General features: G+C 43.2%; 1 protein-coding gene across 4 annotated transcripts; it reads left to right on the top strand.

Moving 5' to 3' along the window:
- The first annotated feature begins 112 nt into the window (after positions 1-112).
- LOC308666754 (procathepsin L-like) lies at positions 113-21,656 on the top strand. Of its 4 annotated transcripts, none has more exons than XM_081325647.1 (8): positions 113-204; positions 2,942-3,099; positions 4,283-4,405; positions 6,344-6,502; positions 8,638-8,862; positions 13,553-13,721; positions 19,900-20,014; positions 21,164-21,656. In XM_081325647.1, the coding sequence occupies exons 1-8, from the start codon at positions 123-125 to the stop codon at positions 21,261-21,263; spliced, it is 1,131 nt and encodes a 376-aa protein (XP_081181773.1). In that variant the 5' UTR covers positions 113-122; the 3' UTR covers positions 21,264-21,656. The 4 variants fall into 4 exon arrangements, with proteins under 4 accessions (XP_081181773.1, XP_081181776.1, XP_081181774.1 ...); XM_081325648.1 differs by having other exon boundaries at positions 127-204; positions 2,700-3,099; XM_081325649.1 differs by having other exon boundaries at positions 162-204; positions 2,697-3,099.
- The last annotated feature ends 4,590 nt before the right edge of the window (positions 21,657-26,246 follow it).

Below are 26,246 nucleotides of genomic sequence, written 5' to 3'. Positions count from 1 at the left end.
GGTTCCGTGAAAGCTAGACTCGCGTCAGAAAATTGTGGCTTTCAGCTTTGCAAAACCCAGAAGGTGGGAGGCAGGGCAAATGAAAGGAAACGGAGGGGGGGGAGAGGGAGGAGAGAACGTTCATGAGATCTAGTGACTTTTGCCGTTGGAGAGAGACGGGCAAGCAGAAGAAACCTCTTTTCCTAGCTTTTTCTTCTGGGAAAGGTAAGTGCAGTTGTGGGGGGGGGACAGGTCATAAATCGGGGGACGGAGCTGCTGTTGGGCAAGGGAACATCTGGGAGCTGCACTCGAAGACACTAGGAAATGCTTAGTTCTTTTAAGGTAGACTGCCCCGGCCTCTGGAAGCTCCACTTGACCATCCTGCAGCCGGAGATATACTTAACATGGTCCTAAGATGCTCAGCTGCCTTTCAAGCCATCTCATTTGATCACAGGCGCACGCTCTCTTTGTGTGGTCCAATACACACATGAGGAGAGGCTGTCGAGTACGTTGCTGTTGGTGGGGACCATAGAAGTTTTAAGAAATATGACTTAATTATCCGTTTTGGGGCAGCTGCAACTGCCCAAAAAGCCAACACAGTGCTAGGCTGCATTGACAAGAGGGATAGAATCAAGATGACACGAACTGTTAATACCACTTTACAAGGCCTCAGTAAGGCCACACTTGGAATACGGCCTCCAGTTTTGGTCGCCATGCTGTAAAAAAAGATGTCGAGACTCTAGAAAGAGCGCAGAGAAGAGCAACAAAGATGATCAGGGGACTGGAGGCTAAAACATGAAGAACGGTTGCTGGATTTGGGGATGTCTATTTTAATGAAGAGAAGGACGAGGGGGGACAGGATAGCAGTCTTCCAATATCTCAGGGGCTGCCCCAAAGAAGAGGGAGTCAAGCTGTTCTCCAAAGCACCTGAAGGCAGGACAAGAAGCAACGGATGGAAACTAATCAAGGAGAGAAGTAACGTGGAACTAAGGAGAAATTTCCTTAACAGTGAGGACAATTAACCAGCGGAACTGCTTGCCTCCAGAAGCTGTGAATGCTCCAACAATGGAGGTTTTTAAGAAGAGACTGCACAGCCATTAGTCTGAAATGGTATAAGGGTCTCCTACCTGAGCAGGAGGTTGGACTACATGACCTTCAAAGTCCCTCCCAACCTTGTTATTCTATTATAAATTGATGTAGAGATCATGCCAGAATTGGGGGGGAGGGGTGTTTGCTCGTGTCCTAGCATTTCCCTACAAAACTAGATGGGGCTTTTCCACAGATAAAAGAGTCCTGTGAACGAAGAAGGAACACCTAAGTAGAGATGAGCAGGAGTTGTTGATGTAGGTAGGGAGAAGCACTCAAAAAGGACGAGGCCCGGAATTAACTGCAATTTAACGTGGTTGCTCAATTCTAATCTTAGCTGCAAAATCGGGAAGTCATAATTATCCAAAATATTGAAGGGGTAGCAGCGGACACAGCATAAAGACCCCTTGGGGAAGGGATGGGGGGGAGGGAAAGGACTGGGAAAAATATTCCTGCAGTCTAATCCTAATTCTCCCACCCGCCCCTCAATCACCCCACCCTGCACTTTTTAACGGCAAAACATTTGGAAACAGAATGTTTTGCTAAAAAAAAAAAGGTTTTCTTCTAGATTTCCCCCCTAAAATGCCGCAATCTTGATTAGGCAAGGTCTGTTTCCTCTGTGCATATATGTTCACTCGTGTGTGTGTGTGTGTGTGTGTGTGTGTGTGTGTGTGTGTCTAGGGGAGCAGAACTACAGAAACAGACGGCAATGGGAAGGGGGCCAGAATAGGCTCGCTAGCCTTGCAATGGCCCAGACGCAAAGCACAGACAGACGAATTAATTCTACCTTATTGTAAGGTGATGTTAGAGTAGCGTGGCGGCCTGAAGTTGAAGACTCTTGCCTCCCACTGAGAAGGTTGAGACTTTATATCAAGGATGAAACTTTGACCGCTACGTGCCTCTGCGTTTCACCTTGCCTTTAGATTAAGGGAGGGGGAGAGATGTTACTTTCAAGTGGGTTAAATGGAGAAACGAAACTTCGATTCAGCTGAAGTCCGCGAGAGCCTGAAGCCTTTTCAAGGACACCAGAACAGGTGTGGACCTGAAGCAGACGGTTCCGATAACAAACTTGAACTTGTTGATATGAATTATGTAAGATGTTGTGGGGGGGTTGTCTGGGAAAACTATAAGTCTATGAACTGGTTGTGGGAAGTCAGCCCCCCACCCCCAGAGAAGGAAATATTAAAAGGGCGGAAAAATATATTTCCTCAAAGGATCTTAAAGAGGCAGAAAAGCACACCCAGTTTTCTTAATAGCCCCATCTTGGAAGAGTGAGGAAGATTCTCAGGGATGACTCACACCTTGGACGGTATCTCTTTACTCTCCTACCATCCGGTAGGAGATATAGGAATATAGCCAGCCGTACCAACAGGCTGAAAAATAGCTTTTATCCGTGGGCTGTTAGGCTTTTAAATGGGGACATAATCTCTGTGAACTTATGCAGAATTGACTTGGGAGGCCGGTGTGTGGTGTAGTTGGTTCACATGGTGTGGTAGGATGGAGGGTTTGTTGTCACTGTGTGTTGGGGGGAGAGAGCACGGGGGGGGGGAGGCTCAGCTAATCTCAATGTACACATGTACTTTGACAATAAAGGTTTATCATTATTTTATTATTATCTCCTTCCCCCCAAGCAGAAACCAGCTCTGTTGAAATGCAGATGTGATAATCCATTCAGGAAAGTTGGAGGCCTCCAGCTAGAAGATTAGGAAGACAAAGACACCTAAAATCTACACACCCCACCCAAAGTCTAAAACAGGACATAATAGGATTAACCCACAGAGGCCAAAGGGCACACCCAGACTCAGGTCAGAATACATGACACAGGAAATACGAAGCCTCAAACAGGTCCCCAGCTTTGCATGTCCTTAATCCCCAGGGTATCTTCATTTCCACCAAGACAGAGGCATGTGGTCGTTCGTTCGGCTCACCGTGACCACCCTGGTCTTCCTGAAGGTGTCCTGCAGCCCCGTGGATCTGGCCTTGGAAGGGGCATGGAAGGGATGGAAGGAAACACACGCCAAGGGCTACTTGGAGGTGAGTTTGTGTCAGCCTTGTGAGGAAGTCCAGTTGGGAAGTGTGTCCAGCAGACCAAATTCTACCGTATTGGAAGGTTACATAAATGGATCTCAACTTTGGCAGCTTTAAGATGGGTGGACTTCAACTCCCAGAATTCCCCACTCAGCTATGCTTTAAAATGGGTGGACGTCAACTCCCAGAATTCCCCACTCAGCTATGCTTTCAGATGGGTGGACTTCGACTCCCAAAATCCCCAGGCAACATGCTTTAAGATGGGTGGACTTCAACTCCCAGAATCCCCCAGCCAGCATGCTTTAAGATGGGTGGACTTCAACTCCCAGAATCCCCCAGCCAGCATGCTTTAAAATGGGTGGACTTCAACTCCCAGAATCCCCCAGCCAGCATGCTTTAAGATGGGTGGACTTCAACTCCCAGAATTCCCCAGTCAGCTATGCTTTAAAATGGGTGGACGTCAACTCCCAGAATCCCCAGGCAACATGCTTTAAGATGGGTGGACTTCGACTCCCAGAATCCTCCAGCTGGCATGCTTTAAGATGGGTGGACTTCAACTCCCAGAATCCTCCAGCTGGCATGCTTTAAGATGGGTGGACTTCAACTCCCAGAATTCCCCAGCCAGCATGCTTTACAATGGGTGGATTTAATCTCCCAGAATCCCCCATCCAGCATACTTTAAGATGGGCGGATGTCAACTTTCACACTTCTGACCATTGCAGCAGCCCTGTGGTCAAGTGATCAAAATTCGGACGCTTGACAACTGACTCATATTTATGATGGTCGCAGCGATCCGCTTTTGGGCCCTTCTGACAAGCAAAGTCAATGGGGGAAGCCGGATTCATTTCACAACCTTAGTCCTCGCTTAACAACTGCAGTGATTCAGTTAACAACTATGGCAAGAAAGGCTGTCAAATGGGGCAAAGCTGCCTTCCACAACTGCCTCGTCGGCAACCAAAATTTTGGGCTCCATTGCGGTTGTAAGTTGAGGACTGCCTGCATTGAAATCTATCTATTGTTGCTTCTTGGATCAGGCTGACGGAGCGTGGCGTCTCCTCGTCACTGGCCTTGAATTAAAGTGTTCTTTCAAGTTGGTGGTGGTGGGAGGGGGTTTCTCTTGCGGTGAGAAGGGTTGGGGGGGAAGCGTCTGTGTCTCTCGGTTTGTGACAGGCCCTTTGTGTCGTCACAGGAGGAAGACGCTTTCCGGCGGACGATTTGGGAGAGGAACCTGCGCAGAATTGAACAACACAATTTGGAAGCCGCTCAGGGCAAACACAGCTTCCAAGTGGCCATGAACCACTTGGGTGATCTGGTAAACTCTGGATGGGTTGTCGTCGTCGTCGTGGTCGTCCTTGTTGTTGTGCAGTTGCTAAGTTGTGTCTAATCTTTGTGACCCGCAGCACGCCAGCTCCCTCTGCCCTCCACCTACCCCCTGGAGTTTGCCCAAATTCACGTTCGTTGTGTTGATCTTTCTATCTAACCATCTTGTCCTCTGCCGTCTCTTCTTGCCTTTTGTCTTTGTTAACAAGTCCTCTCTTTTCACCGGAGGGCCAAAGTAAAGTTATAAGTCCTTGATTTACGACCAGTGGTGGGATTAAGATAGGTGAACAACTGGCTCTCTTGTTCTGTACCAGCCTGCTACCGGCCCTGCAGAAAAGGCAGGGACAACCCCTTTTACAAGAAGGCAAGAGGCTGGAATTACGCCTGCCAAATTTATAGCTACAAAAACAAACAAGACACGAACCAAGAAACAGGAGCTTTAAGAAACAGGAACTATCCAAGCTGTTGCCTTCAGCAAACCAGCCCTCCCACACATTCCCCTTATATAGAGTTCAGGGCGTGGCTTCTCTCTGCCTCCTTCCGAGAAGCCCCATTGCCTTCCTCTGTTTACTCCTAATTGACTGCCTCCTGCGTCGGGCGTCCTTGAACAGGGCCAGCTGTGGGTCATCTTCATCCACACTGTCAGGCTCACACAAATGGGTCTCCATGGTGACCAAGTGGGAGGGGCCTGCCTGAGGGCTATCATCAGCAAGATCTTCAACCCCCTCAGCAAGGTCTTCAACACCCCCCTTCCTCCTCTGAGTCGTCCGACCCAACTGCCGAACCCACAGGCTGACCCTGAATCACAACATCTCTGTGTGGGATTCCGCTTCCGGAAGTCCATTCTGGGCCTGGGCAACAAAAAATTAGCAACCGGTTCTGCCAAAGTGGTGCGAACTGGCTGAATCCCACCACTGGAGGAAGGAAAGTATTTGATGAGGAAGGAAGGAGAGAAGGAAGGAAGGAAGGAAGGAAGGAAGGAAGGAAGGAAGGAAGGAAGGAAGGAAGGAAGGAAGGAAGGACAGAAGGAGGAAAAGAAGGAAGGAAGAGAGGCAGGGAGGGAGGCAGTGGTGGGATTCAAATAGGTGAACAACCGGTTCTCTGTGGGGATGCCACTTCCGGAAGTCCGTTCTGGGCCTGGGCAACAAAAAATTAGCAACCGGTTCTGCCGAACTGGTATGAACTGGCTGAATCCCACCTCTGCTTACGACCACAAAGTTTCTGTTGCTAAGCAAGGCTGTTGTTAAGTGAGCTTTGCCCCTTTTTACGACCTTTCTGGCCACCACCGTTAAGCAAATCCCTGCGGTTGTTAAGCGAATTGTGAGGCTGTTGAGCGAATCCAGCTTCCCACCATTGACTTTGCTGGTCGGAAGCTGACTGGGAAGTCTGCAAATGGGGATCACGTGATCCCAGGATGATCCCAGAATTCTGGGAGTTGAAGTCCAGAGATGCTGGCTGGGGAATTCTGGGAGTTCAAGTCCAGAGATGCTGGTTGGGGAATTCTGGGAGTTCAAGTCCACTCATGCTGGCTGGGGGATTCTGGGAGTTGAAGTCCACAGATACTGCCTGCGGAATTCTGCTAGCTGAAGTCCACATACCTTAAAGTTACCAAGCTTGAGAAACGGTGCTTTAGTCTAGAGCAGGGGTAGGCAACCTCGGCTCTTTTATGACTCATGGACTTCAACTCCCAGAATTCCTGACTCACTCAGGAATTCTGGGAGTTGAAGTCCATGAGTCATAAAAGAGCCGAGGTTGCCTACCCCTGGTCTAGAGGGTTGCAGTTTGGCTTCCTTTCGATGACTACCTCACAAGCACATCCATCTTCCTTTTTCACCTTCTCTGCCTCGGTTTCTCCCATGGTTTAGTCTGCTGTCTTGCTGAAAAATTAAGAGTCACAAGCCGGAGACAAAATTCCCGATTTCTTCCCCAGACAGATGAGGAGTTTAACCAGATGTTGAATCGTTTCCAGCCCGATCGAGCTGGAGAGAAAGAAGAAGGTGTCACTTACTTCCAAGAATCAGCCACGAAGGAGACCCCCAAGCAGGTGGACTGGCGTACGAAGGGTTTCGTCACTCCTGTAAAAAATCAGGTGAGTTCCGGAGATTCTGTAGTCAAGCTAGATTTTTTTTCTTTTTCCACGTTTACTGGGAAAATCTCCTCCTCCTCCTCCTGCAATGATATGGGACCATGACCGCCAGCTTTGTTCTCCAGTGACCAATCTTTCTCTTCTTCCTCCTCTTTCTCTTCCTCCTTCTTCCATCTCCTCCTCCTCATCCCCCCTTCTCTTTCTTCTCCTCTTTCTCTGATTCGTCTCTTCCTCCTCCTCCTCCTCATCTCCTCTGTAAAGTATTGGGATTTTACTTGAACTAGTGTTCACGTGTCTTTTGAATGCTGCTTAAGGTTGCTCAATTGAGGTGTCTGTGTAACGGTCGCTGACTAGCCCGACTTGCTGTCTCCAAGAAGATCATTGGATGATTTGGGGGCGGGAATGGGTTCCTTTAAACCTATTGGCCGCCGCCTAGTGGCCAACCGTATAAGTAGCTGCGCAGAAGCCTCTGCTTCAGTTCTGTTCCTGTTTGCCTCAATAAAGCAATGTTCCTGTTTGAACCCTCTCGTCTCGCCTCCTGCCTCCAAAGAACTCACAACACAACATCCTCCTTCTTCTCTTCATCTTCACCTTCCTTTTTCTTTCTTCTCTTTTTAATCCTCCCCCTATCTTTCCTTCTTTCTAGCTCCTCCTTCTTCTCCTCTTTCTTCTCCTTCCCTATCTCTTCCTCCTCTTTCTTTTTATTCTCCTCCTCCTTCTGCTGATCCCCTCCTCCTTGTTCTCCTTCTCTTCTCCTCCATTTGTCCTCCTCCTCCCTCTCTACCCCTCCCTTCCCCTTCTCCTTTCCTTTCCTATTCCCTCCCCTCCCCATTCTCCTTCTCTTCTCCTCCTTCTCCTTCTTCCCTATTTCTTCTCCTCTCCCATTTCTCCTCCTCCTCCCTCCCCTTCCCCTTCCCTCCCCATCCCATTCTCCTTCTCTTCTCCTCCTTCTCCTTCTTCCCTATTTCTTCTCCTCTCCCATTTCTCCTCCTCCTCCCTCCCCTTCCCCTTCCCTCCCCTCCCCATCCCATTCTCCTTCTCTTCTCCTCCTTCTCTATTTCTTCTCCTCTCCCATTTCTCCTCGTCTTCCCTCTCTACCTCTCCTTCCCCTTCTCTTCCTTCTCCTTCTCCTCCTCCTCCTCCATTTCTTCTCCTCTCCCATTTCTCCTCCTCCCCCCTCTACCCCCCTTCCCCTTCCTATTTCCTCCCCTCCCCTCCCCATCCCATTCTCCTTCTCCTTCTCCTCCTGCATTTCATCTCCTCCTCCCTCTCTACCTCTCCTTCCCCTTCCTCTTCTCTTCCTTCTCCTTTTCCTTCTCCTCCTTCTCCTTCTCCTCTCCCATTTCTCCTCCTCTCCCATTTCTCCTCCTCCTCCCTCCCCTTCCCTCCCCATCCCATTCTCCTTCTCTTCTCCTCCTTCTCCTTCTTCCCTATTTCTTCTCCTCTCCCATTTCTCCTCCTCCTCCCTCCCCTTCCCCTTCCCTTCCCTCCCCATCCCATTCTCCTTCTCTTCTCCTCCTTCTCCTTCTTCCCTATTTCTTCTCCTCTCCCATTTCTCCTCCTCCTCCCTCCCCTTCCCCTTCCCTCCCCATCCCATTCTCCTTCTCTTCTCCTCCTTCTCTATTTCTTCTCCTCTCCCATTTCTCCTCGTCTTCCCTCTCTACCTCTCCTTCCCCTTCTCTTCCTTCTCCTTCTCCTCCTCCTCCTCCATTTCTTCTCCTCTCCCATTTCTCCTCCTCCCCCCTCTACCCCCCTTCCCCTTCCTATTTCCTCCCCTCCCCATCCCATTCTCCTTCTCCTCCTTCTCCTCCTGCATTTCATCTCCTCCTCCCTCTCTACCTCTCCTTCCCCTTCCTCTTCTCTTCCTTCTCCTTTTCCTTCTCCTCCTTCTCCTTCTCCTCTCCCATTTCTCCTCCTCTCCCCTCTCTACCTCTCCTTCTCCTTCCACTTCTCTTCCTTCTCCTCCTTACCCTTTCCCCTTCTTCTCCTTCTACCTTCTCTTGGTTGTCCTTCTTTTCCTTCACTGTCTCCATCTACCTCCTCCTCCTCCTCCTCCTCAATTAAATACCGAACGGAGACAACCAGCCTTGGCCTCCCGGTCCTGCAGAGCTCCTCCCAGCCTCTTCCTCTCTTCACAGGGACACTGTGGCTCTTGCTGGGCCTTCAGTGCCACGGGGGCTCTGGAGGGCCTGCTCTTCAAGAAGACCGGCAAGCTGGTCCCTCTGAGCGAGCAGAACCTCATGGATTGCTCCTGGAAGCTGGGCAACGAAGGCTGTCACGGGGGCTACGTCAGCCACGCCTTTGAATACGTCCGGGACAACAGAGGCATCAATTCGGAGGAGGATTATCCTTACCAGGAGAAGGTGAGAGAAGGGAACGAGGTGGACATGGGCAAGACACGATGGAGGGATGGATGGATGGAAGAGAATCGTTGTGGCTCAGAGTTGGGCTGTGGGGTCCTCGGTGCCCTCCGAGCTGGGTTCTTTCCTTGCAGACGTCTCATGACCCAACTAGGTAGCATCATCAGTGCTAGAAATGAAAAAGAGTGAAACGAAGCTCTTTTCGTTAAGCTCCTCCTTAATGAAAAGAAGGATGAGGGGGGACAGGATAGCAGTGTTCCAGTATCTCAGGCGCTGCCCCAAAGAAGAGGCAGTCAAGCTCTTCTCCAAAGCACCTGAAGGCAGGACAAGAAGCAACGGTTGGAAACTCACCAAGGAGAGAAGCAACCTAGCACTAAGGAGAAACTTCCTGACTGTTAGAACAATTAACCAGTGGAACTAACTGCCTCCAGAGGTTGTGAATGCTCCATCATTGGAAGTTTTTAAGAAGAATCTGTCTGAAATTCTATTCTATTCTATTCTATTCTATTCTATTCTATTCTATTCTATTCTATTCTATTCTATTCTATTCTATTCTATTCTATTCTATTCTATTCTATTCTATTCTATTCTATTCTATTCTATTCTATTTGGAAGAAGCCCACCCCCTTCCAGTCCTGATGATGTTACCAAGTTGGGTTATGAAATGTCTGCAAGAAAAGAACCAAATCCAGAGAGCACCAAGGACCCCCCAAGACTGTGTTTGTAGTTATTACTCCTCTATTTACTGGCCATTTTTGTCGATTACACAATGAACAGTATGTTAAAAGGTAAAGGTTCCCCCGCACATGCGTGCTAATCGTTTCCGACTCTAGGGGCCGGTGCTCATCTCCGTTTCAAAGCCGAAGAGCCAGCGCTTGTCTGAGGACGTCTTCCGTGGTCACATGGCCGGCGTGACTAGACGCCAAAGGCGCACGGAACGCTGTTAGTGGTCCCTATTTTTCTACTTGCATTTTTACGTGCTTTTGAACTGCTAGGTTGGCAGAAGCTGGGACGAGTAACAGGCGCTCACTCTGCTATGCGGCACTCAGGATTTGACCCGCCAAACTGCCAACCTTCTGATTGACAAGCTCAGCATCCTAACCCACTGAGCCACCGCGTATGTTACTTACTACAATTAAAAGGTCATACTCTACAGGTGCTCTTTGACTTACAAGAATTCAGTTAGTGACCACTCAAAGTTACAACAGCACTGAAAAAAGTGACTTAGGACCATTTTTCACACTTACATCCATTGCAGCATCCCCCCAGTCACATGATCAAAATTCAGATGCTGGGCAACTGACTCCTACTTATGATGGTGGCAGCATCCCGGGGTCACGTGATCACCTTTTGTGACTTTCTGGCCAGCAATATCTTCAATATCTTCATTAACGACTTGGATGAGGGGATAGACGGGGAACTCATCAAATTTGCAGACGACACCAAGCTGGCAGGAATAGCCGACACTCCAGAAGGCAGGCTTAAGATACAGGAGGATCTGGACAGACTCGAACACTGGGCACTATCTAACAAAATGAAATTCAATTGTGAAAAAAGTAAGGTTCTGCATTTAGGCAGGAAAAATCAAATGCACAGGTATAGTATAGGGGGTACCTTGCTCAATAGTAGCAACTGTGAGAGGGATCTCGGAGTCCTAGTAGACAATCCCTTAGATACGAGCCAGCCGTGTGCTGCAGCTGCCAAAAAAGCCAACACAGTGCTAGGCTGCATTAACAGAGAGATAGAATCAAGATCAAGTGAAATATTAATACCACTTTACAATGCCTTGGTAAGGCCACACCTGGAATACTGCATCCAGTTTTGGTCACCACGATGTAAAAAAGATGTCGAGACTCTAGAAACTAAGGAGAACTAAGGATGCTAGAACTAAGGAGAAACTTCCTGACAGTGAGAACAATTAACCAGTGGAACCACCTGCCTCCAGAGGTTCTGAATGCTCCAACACTGGAGGTTTTTAAGAAGAGACTGGACAGCCATTTGCCTGAAATGGTATAAGGTTTCCTGCCTGAGCAGGGGGTTGGACTAGATGACCTCCAAGGTCCCTTCCAACTTTATTATTATTATTATTATTATTATTATTATTATTATTATTATTATTATTATTATTATTATTATTATTATTATTATTATTATTATTATTATTATTATTATTATTATTGTCAATGGGGAATCCAGATTCCCTTAACAGCCGTTTCACCGACTTAACTTTAGTGATTTACTTAACAAATGTGGCAGGAAAGTTTGTAAAAAGGGAGCAAAATTCACTTAGCCAATGTCTCATTTAACAACAGAAATTTGGGGCTCAGTTGAGGCCGTAAACTAAGAACTATCTATATTTGAATAATATGTTAAAAATGGCCATTTCCGAGCAGATCCCCCATCCTTTCACAAAAAAAAAATAGACTGGACAACTGTTTGACAGGGATGGTTTAAGGCTCCTGCTTTGAGCAGGGGGTCAGACTAGAAGATCTCTGAGGTCCCTCCCTGCCCTATAATTCTATCTTCCAAGGCAGGGGTCCTCAACCTTGGCAACTTTAGGACTTGTGAACTTCAACTCCCAGAATTCCTCAGCCAGCTGGCTGAGGAATTCTGGGAGTTGAAGTCCACAAGTCTTAAAGTTGCCAAGGTTGTGGCTGAGGAATTCTGGGAGTTGAAGTCCACAAGTCTTAAAGTTGCCAAGGTTGAGGACCCCTATTGTAAGGAAGATGGGTTTGACTATTTTCCAGCCTGCAGGCAAGGGATGCGGGCTTGCTACGTATCTCAGGGATCAAGCTATTCCATAAAGTGAGGACCACCACTCTTAGCCAAAACAGCAACTGGATCTACTGTAGCCAAATGCTGAATTTGTTACCCCCCCCCCCCACCATGCGAAGTAGCAAATTTTTCACCTAAAATGGGGATTTGCAAGCACCAGAGCCCAGAGGATGCCGTGCTGCAGGCTAATTCTGCTAATTCTGGCAGCAGTTTGGCAAGTCAGCCTTCCGTCCTTCCGAGGTCATTAAAATGAGGAGCCAGATTGTTTGGGGGGGGGGCAGACAGGCTGACTCTATAAACAGCTCAGAGAGGGCTGTAAAGCACTGTGAAGCTGTATATACAGTAAGTCTAAATGCTATTGCTATTTATTCTAAATCACAAATGGAGAGCTAATTTGGTCTCTCAGCTACCATTTAAAAAAGAGGTTGAGACTCTAGAAAGAGTGCAGAGAAGAGCAACAAAGATGATCAGGGGACTGGAGGCTAAAACATACAAGGAACGGTTGCTGGAAATAGGGACCCCAAACCACCCCAGTGATGCCCTCGACGTGATGTCCCGTTGCCTGGAGGCGGTCCGGGTCTGGATGGGGAGGAACAGGCTTCGGCTCAACCCTGACAAGACTGAGTGGCTGTTCGTGCCGGCATCCCGGGAAATTCCGATTATTCCATCTCTTGCCATGGGGGGTGAGCTATTACCCCCCGTAGATAGGGCGCGCAACTTGGGGGTCCTTCTAGACTCACAGCTCTCTTTAGAAGAGCATATTGGAGCTGTGACTAGGGGGGCCTTTGCCCAGGTTCGCCTGGTGCGCCAGTTGCGACCCTACCTGGACCTGGATGCCTTGCGTACAGTCACTCATGCGCTCGTGACCTCTCGTCTAGACTACTGTAATGCTCTCTACATGGGGCTGCCCTTGAAGTCCACTCGGAGGCTCCAACTGGTGCAGAATGCAGCCGCGCGAGTTGTGCTGGGAGTCTCCCGATACTCCCATGTTACACCTTTGCTCCGCGAGCTGCATTGGCTGCCGGTTGTCCTCCGGGTGAGATTCAAGGTGTTGGTAATGACTTACAAAGCCCTTCATGGCATGGGTCCAGATTACCTACGGCAGCACCTGCTGCCGGCGTCAACTTCCCTCCGTCCAGTGCGCTCCCACAGAGAGGGCCTCCTCAGGGTGCCGTTGGTGGACCCCAGGGGGAGAGTGTTCTCTGTGGGCACGCCAGACCTGTGGAACCGCCTGCCGGTTGAGCTCCGGATGGCCCCCGACCTGCGCTCCTTCTGGCGCGATCTCAAAACCTATTTATTCGAGCAATCTGACCTGGTTTGATGGGTTAGGGTTGGGGTTTTAATATGTTTTTTAATTACTGTTTTAAACTTGGGCATAATATTTAATCGTTTTTTAACTTTTGTATTCCTTTTTTATATTTATTGCCCTGTACACCGCCCTGAGTCCTTCGGGAGAAGGGCGGTATAAAAATATAATATATATAATATATATAATGTCTACTTTAATGAAGAGAAGGGTGAGGGGTGACATGATAGCAGTGTTCCAATATCTCAGGGGCTGCCCCAAAGAAGAGGGAGTCAAGCTATTCTCCAAAGCACCTGAAGGCAGGACAAGAAGCAACGGATGGAAACTAACCAAGGAGAGAAGCAACCTAGAACTAAGGAGAAACTTCCTGACAGTGAGGACAATTAATCAGTGGAACAACCTGCCTCCAGAAGCGGTGAATGCTCCAACACTGGAAGTTTTTAAGAAGAGACTGGACAGCCACTTGTCTGAAATGATAGGGTTTCCTGCCTGAGCAGGGGGTTGGACTAGATGACCTCCAAGGTCCTTTCCAACCCTGATTCTATGTTCTACGGATCAGTCTCAAAAAAGGCTGCTAAACGTCCCCTGCATCTTCCTGTCCCATCTCTGCAGGACGAGTTCGAGTGTCACTACAACCCAAAAGCTCGGGTGGGCAACTGCACGTCCTTAGTGCGGATTCAGTCACAGAACGAGACGGCCCTGGAGCAAGCTGTGGCCACGATTGGGCCAGTATCCTTGGGTGTGGACGCTAAGAGTTTCCCATTCCATTTCTATAAGTCAGGTAAGGAGAACTGAAGCAATTGCGGATATGTAGAGCAGGGGTCTTCAAACCTGGCCCTTTTATGACTTGTGGACTCTTTTATGACTTGTGGACTTCAATTCCTCAGCCAGGAAGTGAAGTCCACAAGTCATAAAAGGGCCAAGTTTGAAGACCTCTGCTACAGAGCATCTAATATCTGTAAGATAGATTTGTGGGCTAAATAAAGGCAGTCCTCGTTTAGTGACTGCTTCAGACCATGACCATTCACAGTTACAATGCTCATGAAAAAGGTCCCTTTGCAAGCTATCCTTGTCTTGAAGAGCTTCATGGCTCTTTAAAGCAAAAGAAATTCGGACGGTGAGCACAAGAACCCTTTCATTTAGTGACTGCTCCGCTTAATGACCAAGTCGCTGGTGTCAATTTTGCTTGCTGAAACAAGGATGGCCTCTGTTGGGTTTGGGTAAAATCTTCAGTTCTAGAAGGGAATGAGGTTTTCTCTCTGCTTATATTTACATACCATTGAGGGGTGATTTTTTCTTGCAGACGTTTCACGACCCCATTAGGTAACATCATCAGTGCTACAAAGGAGTGGGTTTTGCTCTCTGTTTATACAGTATTGTTGTTGTTGTTGTTGTTGTTGTTAGTTGCAAAGTCGTGTCCGACCCATCGCGACCCCATGGAAAACGTTCCTCCAGGCCTTCCTGTCCTCTGCCATCTTCTGGAATCCCTTTAGGCTCACGCCTCCTGCTTCAGTAACTCCATCCAGCCACCTCATTCTCTGTCGTCCCCTTCTTCTCTTGCCCTCAACCTTTCCCAGCATTAGGCTCTTCTCCAGTGAGTCCTTCCTTCTCCTTAGGTGGCCAAAGGATTTGAGTTTTAGCTTCAGGATCTGGCCTTCTAAAGAGCAGTCAGGATTGATCTCCTCTAGGACTGACCGGTTTGATCGCCTTGCAGTCCAAGGGACTCGCAGGAGTCTTCTCCAGCACCAGAGTTCAAAGGCCTCCATTCTTTGGCGCTCAGCCTTTCTTATGGTCCAGCTTTCACTGCCATACATTGCAACTGGGAAGACCATAGCCTTGACTATACAGTATACTAGTGGCAAAACAGACATCAAAAAGCCATAAAGGAAACCAAAAGGCCAAAACGCCTCTTCAGCATCAAACAACACCTAGACAACCAAAGACAACAGCAAGATTTAACATTCATCGCGTAATGTTTTATTTGGTATTTCGATTGCACGACTGTAAGCCGCCTAGCGTAGAAGTCTTGGCACGGAAGTCTTAACAGTAAATAAAAATAGAATAAATAAGATTAACACTAGATCAACCATCAGGCAGTAAACAGGCTCCCAATCAAGGAACAACCAATTCAGACCAACAATCAAACAGTAAACAACAGCCTAATCAAGGAAACATCAAGATCACCGCCACCCAATGCTGACAGGGCAAAAGCACCTGTATGTAAGCAGAGAGCCAACCCCACTGACTCCCTTCTAGCACTGATGATGTTACCTAGGTGGGTCATGAAATGTCTGCAAAATACCAACCTAGCTCAGAGAGCATCAAGTACCACACATCAGTCAGTCAGTCTCTCTCTCTCTCCATCCATCCATTATCTATCTATCTATCTATCTATCTATCTATCTATCTATCTATCTATCTATCTATCTATCTATCTATCTCCCCTTCATGGATTACTGCCTTGTCGTGGCGAAGGGGCTTGCGTAATTCAATGAAGCTATGAGCTATGCCGTGCAGGGCCACCCAAGATGGACAGGTCATAGCAAGAGAGTTCTGACAAAACGTGATCCACTGGAGAAGGAAATGGCAAACCACTCCAGTATCTTTGCCATGAAAACCCTATGGACAGTACCAAAAGGCAAAACGATATGACGCTGGAAGATGAGCCCCTCAGGTCGGAAGGTGTCCAATATGCTACTGGGGAAGAGCAGAGGGCTAGTACTAGTAGCGCCAGAAAGAATGAAGCGACTGGGCCAAAGCCGAAAGGACGCTCAGCTGTGGATGTGTCTGGTGGTGAAAGGAAAGTCCGATGCTGTAAAGATTTTTTCTCCATAGGAACCTGGAATGTAAGATCCATGAATCAAGGAAAGCTGGACGTGGTCAAACAAGAGATGACAAGACTGAACATCGACATCTTAGGTATCAGCGAACTAAAATGGACAGGAATGGGTGAATTTAATTCAGATGACCATCAGGTATACTACTGCGGGCAAGAATCCCTCAGAAGAAATGGAGTAGCCTTCATAGTCAATAAAAGAGTAGGGAAATCAATACTAGGATACAATCCTCAAAATGACAGAATGATCTCAGTTCGAATCCAAGGCAAACCATTCAATATCACAGTAGTCCAAGTCTATGCCCCAACCACCAGTGCTGAAGAGGATGAAATTGACCGGTTCTATGAAGCCCTACAGCACCTTATAGAAGTAACACCAAAAAATGATGTCCTTATCATCATGGGGGATTGGAATGCTAAAGTAGGAAGCCAAAAGATAACTGGAATAACAGGCAAGTTTGGCCTTGGAGTACAAAATGAAGCAGGGCACAGGCTGATAGAATTTTGTCAAGAGAATACAATGGTCATAGCAAACACTCTTTTCCAACAACCCAAGAGACGGCTCTACACATGGACATCACCAGACGGTCAACACAGAAATCAGATTGACTATATGCTCTGCAGCCAAAGATGGAGAAGCTCTATACAGTCGGTAAAAACAAGACCAGGAGCTGACTGTGGCTCAGACCATGAGCTTCTCCTCGCAAAGTTTAGGCTTAAACTGAAGAAAGTAGGGAAAAGCACTAGGCCACTCAGGTATGAATTAAATCATATCCCTGTTGAATATACAGTAGAGGTGACAAATAGATTTAAGGAATTAGATCTGATAGACAGAGTGCCTGAAGAACTATGGACAGAGGTTCGCGACATTGTACAACAGGTAGCAACCAAAACCATCCCAAAGAAAAAGAAATGCAAGAAAGCAAAATGGCTGTCTGAGGAAGCCTTGCAAATAGCTGAGGAAAGGAGGGAAGCGAAAGGCAAGGGAGAAAAACATAGATATGCCCAATTGAATGCAGAATTCCAGAGAATAGCTAGAAGAGATAAGAATGCCTTCTTAAATGAACAGTGCAAAGAAATAGAAGAAAACAATAGAATAGGGAGGACCAGAGATCTTTTCAAGAAAATTGGAGAGATGAAGGGAACGTTTCATGCAAAAATGGGCATGATAACGGACCAAAATGGCAGGGACCTAACAGAGGCAGAAGAGATTAAGAAGAGATGGCAAAGAAGAACTATACAAGAATGATCTTAACATCCCTGATAATCACAATGAGGTGATCACTGACCTCGAGCCAGACATCCTAGAATGTGAAGTGAAGTGGGCCTTAGAAAAGCTGAGCAACAACAAAGCTAGTGGAGGTGACAGTATTCCAGCTGAGCTATTCAAAATCTTAAAAGACAGTGCAGTAAAAGTGCTACACTCAATTTGCCAGCAAATTTGGAAAACTCAACAGTGGCCACAGGATTGGAAAAGATCAGTTTACATTCCAATTCCAAAGAAAGGCAGTGCCAAAGAATGTTCAAACTATCGCACCATTGCACTCATTTCTCATGCTAGTAAAGTCATGCTTAAAATCCTACAAGCTAGACTTCAGCAGTATGTGGATCGAGAACTACCAGAAGTACAGGCAGGATTTCGAAGAGGCAGAGGAACAAGAGATCAAATTGCCAACATACGCTGGATCATGGAGAAAGCTAGGGAGTTCCAGAAAAACATCTACTTCTGCTTCATTGACTATGCTAAAGCCTTTGATTGTGTGGATCATAACAAACTGTGGCAAGTTCTTAAAGAGATGGGTGTACCAGACCATCTTATTTGTCTCTTGAGAAACCTATATGCGGGTCAAGAAGCAACAGTGAGAACTGGACACGGAACCACTGATTGGTTCAAAATTGGGAAAGGAGTCCGGCAAGGCTGTATACTGTCGCCCTGCCTATTTAACTTATATGCAGAGCACATCATGAGAAAGGCAGGGCTAGATGAATCAAAAGTTGGAATTAAGATTGCCGGAAGAAATATCAACAACCTAAGATACGCAGATGATACCACTCTAATGGCAGAAAGTGAAGAAGAACTAAAGAGCCTCTTGTTGCGGGTGAAGAAGGAGAGTGCAAAACTTGGGTTGAAACTTAACATTAAGAAAACCAAGATCATGGCATCTGGCCCTCTCAATTCTTGGTAAATAGATGGGGAAGAAATGGAGGTAGTGACAGATTTTGTTTTCCTGGGCTCCAAGATCACTGCAGATGGGGACTGTAGCCAAGAAATTAAAAGACGCTTGCTCCTGGGGAGGAAAGCCATGGCAAATCTAGACAGCACACTAAAAAGCAGAGACATCACCCTGTCAACAAAAGTGCGTATAGTCAAGGCTATGGTCTTCCCAGTTGCAATGTATGGCAGTGAAAGTTGGACCATAAGAAAGGCTGAGCGCCAAAGAATTGAGGCCTTTGAACTATGGTGCTGGAGAAGACTCCTGCGAGTCCCTTGGACTGCAAGGAGATCAAACCGGTCAGTCCTAGAGGAGATCAACCCTGACTGCTCTTTAGAAGGCCAGATCCTGAAGCTAAAACTCAAATACTTTGGCCACCTAATGAGAAGGAAGGACTCACTGGAGAAGAGCCTAATGCTGGGAAAGATCGAGGGCAATAGAAGAAGGGGACGACAGAGAATGAGGTGGCTGGATGGAGTCACTGAAGCAGTAGGTGTGAGCTTAAATGGACTCCAGAAGATGGTAGAAGACAGGAACGCCTGGAGGAATGTTGTCCATAGGGTCGCGATGGGTCGGACACGACTTCGCAGCTAACAACAACAATCTATCTATCTATCTATCTATCTATCTATCTATCTATCTATCTATCTATCTATCATCTATCTATCTATCTATCTATCTATCTATCTATCTATCTATCTATCTATCTATCTACCTCTCTGTCTTTCTAATATATCTATCATCTATCTTATCTATCATCTATCTTATCATCTATCTATCTATCTATCTATCTATCTATCTATCTATCTATCTATCTATCTCTATCTTTCTATATAATGTATCTATCATATACTGTATCTTATGTATGTATGTATGTATGTATGTATGTATCTATCTTTCTATCTATCTATCTATCTATCTATCTATCTATCTATCTATCTATCTATCTATCTATCTCTTTATCTATCTAATATATCTATCATCTATCTTTATCTATCTATCTTATCATCTGTCTGTCTTACTATCTATCTATCCATCTATCATCTATCATCTATCTTATCATGTATCATCTATCTATCTATGTATCTTATCTATAATCTATCTATCTATCTATCTATCTATCTATCTATCTATCTATATCTATCTATCTATCTATCTATATCATCTCTCTCTCTTTCTAATATATCATCTATCTTATCTATGTATCTATCTATCATCTGTCTATCTTACTATCTATCTATCTATCTATCTACCTATCTATCTATCTATATCTATCTATCTATCTATCTATCTATCTATCTATCTATCTATCTATCTATCTATCTATCTTTTTCTATCTTTCTAATATATCTATCATCTATCGTATCATCTATCTTTATCTATCTATTATCTGTCTATCTTACTATCTATGTATCTTATTTATGTATCTTATCTATATCTTATCTATCTATCTATCTATCTATCTATCTATCTATCTATCTATCTATCTATCTATCTATCTATCTATCTATCTACCTATCTATCTCTATTTATCTAACTAATCAAAGAACCACCAACCCCACTGACTTCCTTCTAGCACTGATGATGTTACCTAGTTGGGTCGTGAAACATCTGCAAGAAAACAGCCAAGCTCAGAGAGCACCAAGGACCCCTCAATTATAAAATTAAAATACCAAAACAAGGCTAGTCTGCTGAAGATCAACCCATGTATCTTTGGTTGGACACGCAGGGCTGATGGCCATAGTGGAGTGGGTGAATGTCTATGGAAGAAAAAAAAAGCAACTTTGGGGGTGGAGTGGGTGTGTACATATGGGTACATGCACAGACACAGAGGTTTAAGAGACCTCCTGTTAGTAGGTTTTGAGGACCATCTCTCTCTCTCTCTCTGTGTTCTGTTCTTCTCTGACCAGGTATCTTTGCAAGCAGCTGGTGCACCCACAAGGTCAGCCATGCCATGCTGGCTGTGGGCTACGGCAGTGAGCAGGAGGGTGACAAGACCACACATTACTGGATCCTAAAGAACAGGTGATTCAAGAGGAGATGGCACAGGGTGAAGAAGAAGGGCACTGAAAATCAGTTCCTGGGTCAAAGTGAAATCTCATTTATTTTATCATCAGGTTTAGCTAAGAAAGTGTGAGGGGCTATTTGTTAGATCAGGATTTCTCAGCCTGGGTAAGCTTGCCCCAGCTGGCTTTTTATGCCTAAGGTGGAACTAGAACTCACTACCTCCTGGTGATTGACATCTGGCTTTCATACCTAAGGTGGGACTAGAACTCATTGTCTCCAAGTGATTGGCCCAAAGTCACCCAGCCGGCTTTTATACCTAAGGCAGGACTAGAACTCACCGTCTCCTGGTGATTGGCCCAAGATCACCCAGCTCTTTTATCTCTAAGGACAGACTAGAACTCACCGTCTCCTGGTGATTGGCCCAAGGTCACCCAGCCAGCTTTCATGCCTAAGGCACAACTAGATCTCCCAATCTCCCACTTTCTACCCTGGGGCCTTAAGCAGACCAAACTCCCACTCTTGTATGTGAACTGCATGCATTGAATAGTCTTTGTTTCCCACAGATATTTTTTTTTTAGAAAGCAGTTCAGTCTTGGCAACACAGAGGATCTGGGCCAGCTGTGGAAGGGATACAGGCGAACCTCTTGATCGGTCAAGGGTTCAAGAGTGTCAGAGTTCATTGTTGGAACGTATTTTTATGCAACAACTACAATAGTATTCAGCCAAGTAGATGGCAATATTTACAAGCTTGGATCTATGGTATATAGCAGGGGTCTTCAAACCTGGCCCTTTTATGACTTGTGGACTTCAACTCCCAGAATTCCTCAGCCAGGCACGCTGGCTGAGTTGAAGTCCACAAGTCATAAAAGGGCATGCCTGGCTGAGGAATTCTGGGAGTTGAAGTCCACAAGTCATAAAAGGGCCAAGCTTGAAGACCCCTGCTATATAGTATATACTCTATGTTCTTTTGTTCTAAGTAGAGTTTCCTATTTCCTATTATAGTTACGGTATATAGTTGAGCAGTAAAGCACATGGTGACTGTGCTCTTTCTTTGCTCTGTGTAATACTTCATACAAACAGGATTTCTAACAAAGAGCCGTAGTTTTGCCACACACCATCAATTATCCACCTGTTAATCTCCCTTTTTTCCTTTCTTCTCTTTCCCAGCTGGTCCAAGAATTGGGGCGAGCAGGGCTACATGCGATTGCTTAAAGGAGTGGATAACCATTGTGGGGTAGCCAATCAAGCTTGTTACCCAACTATGTAACTGATCCAGCATCGTTTCACCCCAAATCTTCTCCGCTTCAGAGTTTCAACCTTTCCAACTGAGCTGTCCCTTGCTGGCATCATTGCCCCAGATTGGGTTAATAGTTTAAATCAGGGGATCTTCCAACTTGGCCCTTTGATGACTTGTGGACTTCAACTCCCAGAATTCCTCAGCCAGCATGCCTGGCTGGTGAATTCTGGGAGTTGAAGTCCACAAGTCATCAAAGGGCCAAGTTGGAAGGCTCCTAGTTTAAATCAAATTTATTTCTTCCTGGTTTCTGATTCTAAGTTTTCCCACGGTGTGAAGAGTGCTCGGCTCTTGTTAACAGCTTCCTGAATCTTATCATGAGTGGTCAGCAGTACGCAAGTTTTAATAAATGTTCTGTTGTGCTTATTCAATGCCTGATGGAGTGATTCCTACATCTTTCCTTTATTTTTCCCTCTATCCCAGGGGTGTCAAATTCGCCACGTCACATGACGTGTCACAACGTATCGTGACTTTTTTTTCCCATTGCTGAAGCTGGGGTGGGCACGGTTTTGGCACCCCTGCTCTATCCCCCCCTTTTTTCCCCGTAAATGTGGATACAGATAGAAGATAATATTTGTAGCTCAGGATTGAACTGTGGGGTCCTTGGTGGTCTCTGAGCTGGGTGGTTTACCTGCAGATGTTTCATGACCCAACTAGGGAACATCATCAGTACTTGTCAGTGTGGGGTTTGCTCCCTGTTTACATACAGTACAGATAGTCCTTGACTTACAGCCATTAGTTTAGTGACTGTTCAAAGGCACTGAAAAAAGTGACTTATGACCTGTTTTTACACTTACACAACTGCAGCATCCCCGTGGATAGGGGTTCTATTCTACTCTACTCTACTCTACTCTACTCTACTCTACTCTACTCTACTCTACTCTACTCTGTTCTGTTCTATTCTATTCTATTCTATTCTATTCTATTCTATTCTATTCTATTCTATTCTATTCTATTCTATTCTATTCTATTCTATTCCATTCTATATTCTATTCTATTCTATTCTATTCTATTCTATTCTATTCTATTCTATTCTATTCTATTCTATTCTATTCCATTCCATTCCATTCCATTCCATTCTATTCTATTCCATTCCATTCTATATTCTATTCTATTCTATTCTATTCTATTCTATTCTATTCTATTCTATTCTATTCTATTCTATTCTATTCTATTCTATTCTATTCTATTCCATTCCATTCCATTCTATTCTATTCCATTCCATTCCATTCCATTCTATATTCTATTCTATTCTATTCTATTCTATTCTATTCTATTCTATTCTATTCTATTCTATTCTATTCTATTCTATTCTATTCTATTCTATTCTATTCTATTCTATTCTATTCTATTCCATTCCATTCTATATTCTATTCTATTCTATTCTATTCTATTCTATTCTATTCTATTCTATTCTATTCTATTCTATTCTATTCTATTCTATTCTATTCTATTCTATTCTATTCTATTCCATTCCATTCTATATTCTATTCTATTCTATTCTATTCTATTCTATTCTATTCTATTCTATTCTATTCTATTCTATTCTATTCTATTCTATTCTATTCTATTCTATTCTATTCTATTCCATTCCATTCCATTCCATTCTATTCTATTCTATTCTATTCTATCCTATCCTATCCTATCCTATCCTATCCTATCCTATCCTATCCTATCCTATTCTATTCTATTCTATTCTATTCTATTCTATTCTATTCTATTCCCATTCCATTCCATTCCATTCCATTCCATTCCATTCCATTCTATTCTATTCTGTCCTATCCTATCCTATCCTATCCTATCCTAATTCTATTCTATTCTATTCTATTCTATTCTATTCTATTCTATTCTATTCTATTCTATTCTATTCCATTCCATTCCATTCCATTCCATTCTATTCTATTCTATTCTATTCTATTCTATTCTATTCTATTCTATTCTATTCTATTCTATTCTATTCTATTCTATTCTATTCCATTCCATTCCATTCCATTCTATATTCTATTCTATTCTATTCTATTCTATTCTATTCTATTCTATTCTATTCTATTCTATTCTATTCTATTCTATTCTATTCTATTCTATTCCATTCCATTCTATATTCTATTCTATTCTATTCTATTCTATTCTATTCTATTCTATTCTATTCCATTCCATTCCATTCCATTCCATTCCATTCCATTCCATTCCATTCCATTCCATTCTATTCTATTCTATTCTATTCTATCCTATCCTATCCTATCCTATCCTATCCTATCCTAATTCTATTCTATTCTATTCTATTCTATTCTATTCTATTCTATTCTATTCTATTCTATTCTATTCTATTCTATTCTATTCTATTCTATTCTATTCTATTCTATTCTATTCCCATTCCATTCCATTCCATTCCATTCCATTCCATTCTATTCTATTCTATTCTGTCCTATCCTATCCTATCCTATCCTATCCTAATTCTATTCTATTCTATTCTATTCTATTCTATTCTATTCTATTCTATTCCATTCCATTCCATTCCATTCCATTCCATTCCATTCTATTCTATTCTATTCTATTCTATTCCATTCCATTCTATATTCTATTCTATTCTATTCTATTCTATTCTATTCTATTCTATTCTATTCTATTCTATTCTATTCTATTCTATTCTATTCTATTCTATTCCATTCTATATTCTATTCTATTCTATTCTATTCTATTCTATTCTATTCTATTCTATTCTATTCTATTCTATTCTATTCTATTCTATTCCATTCCATTCCATTCCATTCCATTCCATTCCATTCCATTCCATTCTATTCTATTCTATTCTATTCTATTCTATTCTATTCTATTCTATTCTATTCTATCCTATCCTATCCTATCCTATCCTATCCTATCCTATCCTAATTCTATTCTATTCTATTCTATTCTATTCTATTCTATTCTATTCTATTCTATTCTATTCTATTCTATTCTATTCTATTCTATTCCCATTCCATTCCATTCCATTCCATTCCATTCCATTCCATTCTATTCTATTCTATTCTGTCCTATCCTATCCTATCCTATCCTATCCTAATTCTATTCTATTCTATTCTATTCTATTCTATTCTATTCTATTCTATTCTATTCTATTCCATTCCATTCCATTCCATTCCATTCCATTCCATTCCATTCCATTCTATTCTATTCTATTCTATTCTATTCTATTCTATTCTATTCTATTCTATTCTATTCTATTCTATTCCATTCCATTCCATTCTATATTCTATTCTATTCTATTCTATTCTATTCTATTCTATTCTATTCTATTCTATTCTATTCTATTCTATTCTATTCTATTCTATTCCATTCTATATTCTATTCTATTCTATTCTATTCTATTCTATTCTATTCTATTCTATTCTATTCTATTCTATTCTATTCTATTCTATTCCATTCCATTCCATTCCATTCCATTCCATTCCATTCCATTCCATTCCATTCTATTCTATTCTATCCTATCCTATCCTATCCTATCCTATCCTATCCTATCCTATCCTATCCTATCCTAATTCTATTCTATTCTATTCTATTCTATTCTATTCTATTCTATTCTATTCTATTCTATTCTATTCTATTCTATTCTATTCTATTCTATTCTATTCTATTCCCATTCCATTCCATTCCATTCCATTCCATTCCATTCCATTCCATTCTATTCTATTCTGTCCTATCCTATCCTATCCTATCCTATCCTATCCTATCCTATCCTATCCTATCCTATCCTAATTCTATTCTATTCTATTCTATTCTATTCTATTCTATTCCATTCCATTCCATTCCATTCCATTCCATTCCATTCCATTCTATTCTATTCTATTCTATTCTATTCTATTCTATTCTATTCTATTCTATTCTATTCTATTCTATTCTATTCTATTCTATTCCATTCTATATTCTATTCTATTCTATTCTATTCTATTCTATTCTATTCTATTCTATTCTATTCTATTCTATTCTATTCTATTCTATTCTATTCTATTCCATTCTATATTCTATTCTATTCTATTCTATTCTATTCTATTCTATTCTATTCTATTCTATTCTATTCCATTCCATTCCATTCCATTCCATTCCATTCCATTCCATTCTATTCTATTCTATTCTATTCTATTCTATTCTATTCTATCCTATCCTATCCTATCCTATCCTATCCTATCCTATCCTAATTCTATTCTATTCTATTCTATTCTATTCTATTCTATTCTATTCTATTCTATTCCATTCCATTCCATTCCATTCCATTCCATTCCATTCCATTCCATTCCATTCCATTCCATTCCATTCTATTCTATTCTATTCTATTCTATTCTATTCTATTCTATTCTATTCTATTCTATTCCATTCCATTCTATATTCTATTCTATTCTATTCTATTCTATTCTATTCTATTCTATTCTATTCTATTCTATTCTATTCTATTCTATTCTATTCTATTCTATTCTATTCTATTCCACTCCATTCCACTCCACTCCATTCTATTCTATTCTCAATAAAGAATTCTATTCTATTCTATTCTATTCTATTCTATTCTATTCTATTCTATTCTATTCTATTCTATTCTATTCTATTCTATTCTATTCTATTCCATTCTATTCTATTCTATTCTATTCTATTCTATTCCTATTCTTTCTATTCTATTCTATTCTATTCTATTCTATTCTATTCTATTCTATTCTATTCTATTCTATTCTATTCTATCCTATCCTATTATTCTATTCTATTCTATTCTATTCTATTCTATTCTATTCTATTCTATTCTATTCTATTCTATTCTATTCTATTCTATTCTATTCTATTCTATTCTATTCTATTCTATTCTATTCTATTCTATTCTATTGTAGAATAGAATAGAATAGATGGCAATAGCACATAGACTTATATATCGCTTCACAGTGCTTTAGAGCCCTGTCTAAGCTGTTTACAGAGTCA

The sequence above is a fragment of the Vipera berus genome (assembly GCF_964194415.1).
Source record: "Vipera berus genome assembly, chromosome: 1".
Taxonomy (NCBI): domain Eukaryota; kingdom Metazoa; phylum Chordata; class Lepidosauria; order Squamata; family Viperidae; genus Vipera; species Vipera berus.
This window is presented reverse-complemented; position numbering and strand designations above follow the sequence as displayed.

What these genes read in the sequence shown, in the direction of transcription:
- LOC308666754 (XM_081325647.1), top strand. Translation starts at nt 123, where the DNA reads ATGAGATCTAGTGACTTTTGCCGTTGGAGAGAGACGGGCAAGCAGAAG. An exon ending in ACGCCAAGGGCTACTTGGAG is followed by an intron (nt 3,100 to 4,282) that starts GTGAGTTTGTGT and finishes GTGTCGTCACAG; the next exon opens with GAGGAAGACGCTTTCCGGCG. An exon ending in TACTGGATCCTAAAGAACAG is followed by an intron (nt 20,015 to 21,163) that starts GTGATTCAAGAG and finishes TCTCTTTCCCAG; the next exon opens with CTGGTCCAAGAATTGGGGCG.